The sequence below is a fragment of the Micropterus dolomieu genome, linkage group LG08 (assembly GCF_021292245.1).
Source record: "Micropterus dolomieu isolate WLL.071019.BEF.003 ecotype Adirondacks linkage group LG08, ASM2129224v1, whole genome shotgun sequence".
Taxonomy (NCBI): Eukaryota; Metazoa; Chordata; class Actinopteri; order Centrarchiformes; family Centrarchidae; genus Micropterus; species Micropterus dolomieu.
The window spans coordinates 10,699,512-10,708,704 of NC_060157.1; the positions used below are offsets into that span (position 1 = coordinate 10,699,512).

Here is a 9,193-nt window from a genome sequence, read left to right on the forward strand (position 1 = left end):
TTCCAAAACCCCCCCCCCCCCCCCCCCCCCAAAAAAAGGACGGGTCACTTTGTTTTGTGCACTAAAATTTTGAAGGTGTCATCCTACCTTTTGTAGTCCAAAGTGCAATGAATGAAAATAACACACCTTATTTTGGTTACACCCTTCCGTGACCCCCAACAAAGCTTGTGAAATGTGTTTTAGGCTGCAGTCTTGTTGAGACTCACTGTAATAAATATTTATCAGTCATTACGGGCAGAAGATGTTTCTCTTAGTCAGAGAAATACTAAAAAATAGTCTGTCAAAAAATAAATAATAAATAAATAAAAAATATAAACTGAGTATTTGGTGTGTAGAAAATATACATTGTGATTTCAAAACAGCAACCAAAACAGGGTAAAATAATTTAAGCTGTGTAAAACTCGAACTTCGCTTGATGTTAGGATGTTAGGAAAGGAATAGTTGACATTTTCGGAAATACATTTATTTGTTTTCTTGCCGAGAGTTACATGAGTTTGATAGATTGATTGCACTCATGTATTTACAGTAAATATGAAGCTACAGCCATGAGACAGTTTAGAGCACCTATAAAGCTCACTAATTAACACATTGCATCTCATTTGTTTAATCAGTACTAAAACTGGTGGGTGGGGGGTTATGTGTTGCACTATTTCTTGGCAGCGAAGTGACTTCCTGGAGCCTGTTGCCTGGTAACTTCACAGTGACGAGTGGAAGGACTCTGCAAGAAAGTGAATAAGAATTTCCCAAATCTCGGGACTATTCCTTTAAAGTCATTATCAGCACCACTGCAGTCAAATTTCCTGCTCTCTGATATTAAATAAATTTGTCAGGGAGTATGTTTTGTCTCCGCTCATGTAAATAAAAATAAGTGAGATGGTACACTTCATATCATTTTACCAAACGGTATTTAATGTACCCAAACTTTAGGATGACACAAAAGGGATTTTGACCACACACACTGACAAACTGTAGGGTGATGCTGGGCCAAGTCATGAAGTTTTCAGTTTGAAAATCCTACACATCTTACTAACTTTAGCCACCGATTACCAGATCTGGTCTCTAATATCTAGGCCTGTATGTAGGCCTACTAGGTGCCAACAGGCAGCACCCAATTGTGCTCACTCGGCCCACATCCCGTCATTCCCCTCTCCCACCAGAATCGGCTTCTTTCCTGCAAATCTTTTTTTTTTGTTGCCTTTTAACAAGAGTTTGCTATGATGTATCATAGAGTTGATAATGATATTTGCACTTGAATTGTTATTGCTCATGTAAAGAAATGTCTGGATTTTGTATTGTCTTTTTAAATGAATGGAATTGGTGTTATTTTTTTTGTAGCTTGTTTGTTCATGAAATGCTCACTCACCGTTAGTCTATAGAGATGATACACATAACATTATCAACTGTAAAAAAAAAAATAATTAAAAAAGATAACAAAAACAACTATGTACAGAGGTGAATGAAACAAGTTTGTACTTGTTACTGCCCAAAACACTTATCGAAATAAACAATACTGTACTTCAGCTTCATTTCAAACATATTTTAATGTCTTTATGATGAGGTTACACAAGTTTTTTTAGAGCAAATAAGAAAATATATCGCTATTAGTGCATTATTAAAAAGGTGGATTTTAGAAGGAGTGTTTCTTTCAGAAGGAAGACATTGTGTAGCTTGGCTTAGGAGGCCGTTACTTTCATCCTCCACCGACGGGACGGCCAGGTTGGACAGAATACTGTAGTTTCACATTTCGTTTATATGTATGTATTATTTCCTCCAGTAGGTGCGACGTGCTGAAATAATGGGCGATAATTATAATTTTAAAGTTCTGTAAATATTTTAACATGAAGCAACTCATATACAGCAAAGAATTGATTACTTACATGTGCGTATGCATTTGGGGAGGCTAGGGAACCATTGGCCATCACTGCCACAGCTAATGGTGCTCATGCCAACCCTCCTGTAGCCTGGGTTACACTCGATCGATATGGTGCTCCTGTGCTGATGCAACTCAGTATGACCTCCCGTCCAGAAGGCGTTAGCCACATTTGGAGATGGGCAAGTAATTTCTGTGAGGAAACAGAATTCAAGTTTTTATTCTACTAATGTCAAAAAAGGGAAATAAAGTTGTATAAAAGAAAGTGCTGTGTCTCTAATAAGTATGTAGGACCTTTGCATTTAGGAGCAGGAGCACTCCATGTCCCATCCTCAGTACACCAAATCTCCCTTTGTCCAGTAAGGGTTCCCACACGACAGTGATAGCGAACCACACTCCTGTATGTGTACGGCGGCTCCTGGCGGCCTTCCATCTCTGCGTTTGTCACTTCTGGAGGTTCAGCACACACCGCAGCTGGAAGAGGTACAGCAGTGGTTGGCTGAGACAAAGAGAATGCATAACGAGAAGGCCACCTAACAAATGATGCTATGTTAGTTCATCCCACCTTCACAGAGAGGAACACGTCCATCCCAGCCGTTACTCATGCAGTTTCTGGTTGCCTGTCCCACAAGATGATACCTGATGAAAGGATGCATGTAAAGTCACATTTTCATGGAGAAATGAAAAAGAAGAAAGCAGCACAGTATATATATTTCCTTACCCCTCATCACAGACAGCTGTAGCAGTGTCTCCAAACTCAACTCCAGTATATGCAAACTGTCCATTTGTTATCTCCCCTGCAGAGCCACATAGCTTTCCTTTTTGAGGATTAAAAAGGAGGAAAAAATTTAGGAGTTTAACGGTCATTATTTCATTTCAACTTTTCTGTTATAACATGAATAAGATATCGTAATTTATGCTTCTTATATTTTAAGTGAGCCACGGTGGTTTTTGAAAGCTGACTTTTCAGAATGTTGTTTTTTAACATTTATATGCAGAGCAGCACAGTGACAGTATGCCTTTCAGCAGATGTATGATTGTAAGCATTTTTAAGCAACAACATAAGTGTCCTTTTATTGTTATTTTGCAAACTGTTGGCCGCCTGTGAGGTAGCAGACATTTAAACAACCAATTTAAAGAGCTAAAATCATGACAGCCTGCTATAGAAAAAGGTTAGGAGGAACAAAATTAGAAGATACAAACACCAGTGTGTTTGTGTTTGTATCTTCTAATTTTGTTCCTCCTCTAAAGAGCAATATGTTTCAGCTGCTTAATCAAATAGTGTTTTGGTCATTAAAATAAAATGACCAGTTTGTAAATTCTTTGGCATTTCCAAAGAATTTACACTGAGATCTTCATTGATGTAGAAAAGCATTCATAAAGATTTAAAGGCCCGTCTGTGAAGGATTATAAAGAAGTTCTTACGTCCACACTTCAGCAGCAGTGGCGTCCACTTTCCCCTGATGCACCTGCGATATCTGCTGCCGCCCTCTTGAACGTACCCAACATCACACACGTAATGGACTTTGTCACCAGAAGCAAAAGATGTCATTGTGATGTACTTGTCGGCAAGGTTGGCGTTGAAGTTTTTGCTGGTTACTGGTATGCCACATCCACCTGCTGAGCGGATTTCCCAGAGAGGAAAAACAAACAAAATATTTCCTGTCTCCTTTTACTAAACTGAGATGGTGACACTTTGCTGTACTGCCAAAAAATACACAATGAGCTATCCAGCAGCAATACTAACTCACTTTCTTCTTCGAGTAACTGAGTTTTATCCGGTGCAGGCAAGCACCGAGGGGGTTGAGGCTGCCACTGGCCATCAGGACCACAAGTGATCTGCTGAGCTCCATCCAGCTGGAAACCCTGACTGCAGGTGAAGGTCACAATGTCTCCCACCCGGTGTACTGAAACATCTCCAGTGCTGCTCACAGAGTTGGACACTGCAGGGGTGGAGCAGGTGGTCGCTTCCTCTGAAAACAATAATCTTTCTGTGAGCAGGTAATCCTCCAGCTTGATTGGCACACTAACATTTGCCTAATTTTAAAGTTTAATTATCTGCCACTCACTATCCTGCTATTCTTTGAGATAGATTTAGCTCTGGAAACCTGACACACAAAATCCAAAACATGACTTGCTTATATATATATATATATCAATTATATATTCATATATATGGCTTTAAATTGAACCAACTAAATATTTATTTTCAGAACCACATTGGCATATTGGAAAATATTTAAATGAATTAAGGGATTAAACAAAACACAACCACTTCGTATCACCTCTTAAGGTGCAGCATCCTCTGTGCGTCACATTAAGACAGTAGTTACACCCTTTTAATGCAACACCACCCACTTCACATCACCAATTAAGGCGCAGCAACCACTGTGTGTAAGATAATTAAGATAACGAGAGTATAAGAATGTATTGTTGCCCACCTTCACAAGACGGGAATTCACCGGTCCAACCAGACTTCTTGCATATCATGTAGTTCAGTCCTTTCAGGGTGTATCTGTCAACATGGAGATATACTGGATAGTCAAACGCAAAGTCAGAGGCTTATTCAGACCAAGTTTTACAAGATTTCTTTCAGGTTTTAACTTGCCCTTCATTGCATGTAGCATAAACTTTCTCCCCAAGGAATGAATTCCCTTCATACTGGAACTGCCCGTTAGGTAGATCCCCGGCATTGCCGCATGATTTCTCTGAAATTAGATAGAGCATAAATGGCCAATCAGAACAGGAATCAAGGGTGAAAAAACAACAAGACAGAGACGTCTTTATTTTACCAAGTTGCAAAACAACCCACTTGTATTAAGCAACTAGAAAGCCGATTTGCCATTCTGAGTGTGTTTTGCCAGAAAGGGGGGAGGGGGGGGTGTTTATGGAGATATGTCATTTATAAAGTGTGTGGAAACAGTGAAACATGTGAAAATAACTGTGAGGCATGGTAATGTCGTGGACTTTTGCCAGAAGGTTCAGGTTCAGGTCCCATGATTCCAGTGTTCTTGGGCTTAACGCTGAACTATTTTCAGCTCCACACAGCTACGTCTGACCCCAAGCAGTCACAGAAGATCTCCCATTCTTTTGTCTCATTTTGGGGTCAAAATATTTGATGCATTAGCTTGTATTGGAGTCTACGGGTATGAGCTTTAAAGTAGTATTTTCAAGTGTCCAGCATTCATGCAAGTAAAATTAGGATGACTGTTTTTAGATTAGGGAATAGATGAAAATCCAGCAGCTAGAGTAACAGACTAGACTGTTAGATCAAGGGTTCTACTTTACCAAACACTATATGTGAAAGAACATTAAAAGCTAAATGTATTTCCTAGTGTTTTCACTAAAAAAAAACCCAAGGCAGGTAATCAAGTAATAATAACGGGACCTCTCTCATTGATTATAAGAGACTTTCTTATTATTTTTTTAGATCCATCATCTAAAGCAAGTTTGCACTTTAGAACATAAAGAATTGAAGCTAATTCCGTAGGACATCAGATACAGTAAGGAACAGCAACAAACACCAGAAAGTTTGTTGAAAACACACCCATTTCTGTTTGCCTTCCACACTCTACGTTATTAATGTAATCTAATAGGTTTAACAACAAAAGAACCTTTCAGCCTACATGTGGGCGTATGAGTATTGAAAAAGGGCCCAGCAGTATCCAGCTTAATCGGGTGCTTCTCAGCTCAACATGTTCTAACTTCAGTAAGGGCGAAACCTGAAACCTTTCTCTGTTTTAACTATTAAACGCTGCAAATAAATGAGTTTCACCTTGAAAAATGTGAACCTACCCTTTACTATAATGTAATTGTTTAGGTAGTACAATCTAAACAAAAAGCTGCATACATACCCCAATGCTTGTTCTTTCTCCATCTAGTTTTGTTGGCTCTTAAATTTTGGACTAGCATATAGTTTTCCCACATGGTCGCTAGAGGGCTTCAGTCTGCTTCTGAGCTGTGCCGTTTGTCCTTTAAATCACATTAGCTCTGAGAATATCTCACTGAAATCACCCATCCACTGTGGAAACAAACATTTAACTGTCTCTTTACCCTTTTATTTATGAACTCGGTAGCAAGTATATGCGTCAAGTACTTACTTTCGCATTTTAGAGTCAGTTTGGTCCATTTTCCACCAACTGTACACTGTACCGCTCGGGACCCTGCAGATGGACTGAAGTCCTCGGCGCAGGCATAATAAGCTTTCTCCCCGATGCCGTACTTCTGTCTGCTGGTGTATTTCTTGTCCAGTCTGGTGTGCGGGTATTCAGATGGTGCCGAACACTTATTTGGTACTCGAGCTATTGGGGGGGTGATACTGCCACTAAAATATCAAAACAATCACAATCACAGCCAAATGTGGATTTTTCTTCAATTTACCTGAAGCAAGTAAAGCAAACCATAAAACCAGAATATTCCACGCCACCGTCCTCATGTTTGTCGTCTGTGTCGCTCTGCCCCGAAACAAATCCTCAAAGGCAGATCACAAGTGGGAACAAGAGGATCAGAAGAAGCAATTTATAGCCGAGGAGTGGCACAACGGGAGCAGCCCAGGAGACCAGCTGATTAAAACACTGTTACAGTACACTGAAAACAGTAGGAAACTGTAGTAGGACGACATACTGCAGAACACACACCTAAAACAAACAAAAACAGAAATAGGGTTTTTATTGTGATATTATTCCCATAATCATTCAACCAAATGTAGGCAACAACTTTCAAACAGAACCCATAATTATATTAGGGTGATCTGCCTGAATAAATTTAGGAGCTAAACCAGTTCAGTTGAATCCTTTACAAGCCAAAGCAAGCACATGTTTTCCCAAGAATCCAATAAGTTAGATTTCCAAATAGGAATAAGAGTCATGTTGGTAATTCTTATAAAGATGAAAGAAAGTGTTTTGAGTGGCCCGACATTTAAAAAAGGTTTCTATCAGGGAGGGGAGAAAGTCTTCTAGGATTTTTAGAAATGTATAGGAAGTTAAAAATGATTTAGGGCTTTTTTGAGACTTTAAGGGAACAGGGCTCCCATTAGATTTCAGCCCCACTGCACTTTTGATTAATAATAGCCAAGTAGACAATATAAGAATGTTGATCATAAATGTTTTGTTAATTTGACCCTTTAGCACTGTATATCTAAACACAGTCTGTTGAATACTGTTAATAAGCCAGAATTACACTCAGTTGCCAGTTTATTAGATACACCCAGCAAAAACCAATGCCTTATAAAACAACTGTTCAGTCCCTTAATTTACATTTACTCATTTGGCGAGAGCTTTCATCCAATGCGACTTACATTTGAGGAACATGTTCTGAGGTAGGCTTGATTGCACCATCCAGCTACAGTATTGATACACTGAGATGTGTTTCTAATATTTTGTCCACCCCATTTACGACACAGTACAGTTCAACAGCAACATAACCTACATCTTCCAACATTACATACAGTTGAATCAACACCTCTCTGAAATTGAACATCATAACCTTCTGGCCACAAAGTGCATGTCTGAGTATAAACCCATTTTAGAATTGGATTGTATTTTTGAATATTCCCTTCGCTTCAAACATGTCTTCATTCACTGTAAACTAATTGAAGTGTATTAGGTTCATGACCCGGTCACAGAGTTTTCAGCTTCTTTTATTTCTGATTATTTTAATTGCTTCATTTTCACAGTCCAAAATGGTTAGCTGGTGGTTGGTTAGCTTTATGATGTTTTGAATGTAAACATCTAAATCTACAAAGTTTCTGGTAACTGTACAACCACCAGAGGATGTAACAGAATAAAAACCACAATATTCTATCTAAATGAAATGCTACAATCTACAAATGTTGCTGTTTATGGTTATATGTGTGTGTGTGTGTTGTCTACTGTACACTGTAGATTGTGTCTGTTTTTGTTGAGCTTGTTGCCTGTTTGTTTATGCTTCGTGTGTGTCAGACCGGAGTCAAATTCCTCACATACCTGGCCCTTAAAAGTGATTCTAAAAATGGAAATATTCCACTACCTGAAAACTGTGCAGTTCACAAGTACATTAAAGTTGTTATTTCCACCTCTGCCCAGTGATGAGGTAGTTTCTCCGTGTGTTTCAGCAGGTAATGAAACAATGCCATCTCATTACAGTCCCTCTGACACATGGTGGAGATATTGTGACTCCTCACACTAATGATGTAGCATTCCTGCCAGAGAATATTAAAACTAAATGTCAGCTGTGTCACTGTGACCCATACCTTCATGGCCTAACGGGCACCTGGACAGTTAAATGTAAATGTTATCCAGTTAAAGCACTGTTGTTGAAAGTTCTGTGTTTATTTATTTTTCTTCTAAAACTAAGAATGACTAACATACAAGTGTCTTTTTAGTTTAGTGAATATGACGCACAATGTTCCTTCTCTCGCCTTCTTTTCCTTTTAACTAATCCTAGCCATTTTTTTTATATATCTGTAATTGGTGTGGAAGTTAATCAGAGCTCTTTTTCTGAATCCTATCATTCAAGGATAAAATCAGGCGTCAAAACAACTTGCAGATTAAATTCTTTGAAACACAACTGATTATTTGACCCTTTCCTCCTCAGTTTCCCTGATGACTCACTCTGCACTCTTCTTAAAAAAGAAAATCACATTTATTCAAAGTCTGTTGCGTACTTTGAAACTGTCAGTGAGCAGAGCAAAAATAATAACTCCTAATTCAGAACTTAACGTGCCACACAGAAGTTTTTATGTAATTGTATAGAACTCAGGAGTGACTCAGTGATAATGTTCATAACTAAATTGTATGTCAGTGTTAGATCAGTTAGAATATGAAAATCTGTTGCATCATTTGTTTGGTTACAAAACCCAGTGACTGTACGATTTCACTCTCATCGCCTTTTTATTTCATCCAAAAAATTAAACATTACAAGTTCATGATGTCAGATAATTTGTATCTGTCACAATTTAATGTAACAAGATGTACAGTGAGGAAAATAAGTATTTGAACACCCTGCTATTTTGCAAGTTCTCCCACTTAGAAATCATGGAGGGGTCTGAAATTGTCATCGTAGGTGCATGTCCACTGTGAGAGACATAATCTAAAAAAATAAAAATCCAGAAATCACAATGTATGATTTTTTAACTATTTATTTGTATGATACAGCTGCAAATAAGTATTTGAACACCTGTCTATCAGCTAGAATTCTGACTCTCAAAGACCTGTTAGTCTGCCTTCAAAATGTCCACCTCCACTCCATTTATTATCCTAAATTAGATGCACCTGTTTGAGGTCGTTAGCTGCATAAAGACACCTGTCCACCCCATACAATCAGTAAGAATCCAACTACTAACAT

At 38.5% G+C, this 9,193-nt stretch overlaps 1 protein-coding gene across 2 annotated transcripts; it reads right to left on the bottom strand.

The window, feature by feature from the left end:
- Positions 1–1,522: 1,522 nt before the first annotated feature.
- Positions 1,523–6,406, bottom strand: si:ch73-217n20.1 (complement receptor type 1). 2 transcript variants are annotated; one of them, XM_046056187.1, is made up of 11 exons: positions 6,251–6,406; positions 5,971–6,171; positions 4,479–4,578; positions 4,312–4,385; positions 3,622–3,843; positions 3,296–3,487; positions 2,592–2,688; positions 2,436–2,509; positions 2,165–2,344; positions 1,878–2,063; positions 1,523–1,787 (listed from the first exon to the last, which is right to left on the bottom strand). In XM_046056187.1, the coding sequence occupies exons 1-11, from the start codon at positions 6,303–6,305 to the stop codon at positions 1,762–1,764; spliced, it is 1,407 nt and encodes a 468-aa protein (XP_045912143.1). In that variant the 5' UTR covers positions 6,306–6,406; the 3' UTR covers positions 1,523–1,761. The 2 variants fall into 2 exon arrangements, with proteins under 2 accessions (XP_045912143.1, XP_045912142.1); XM_046056186.1 differs by having other exon boundaries at positions 3,296–3,490.
- Between the last annotated feature and the right edge of the window lie 2,787 nt (positions 6,407–9,193).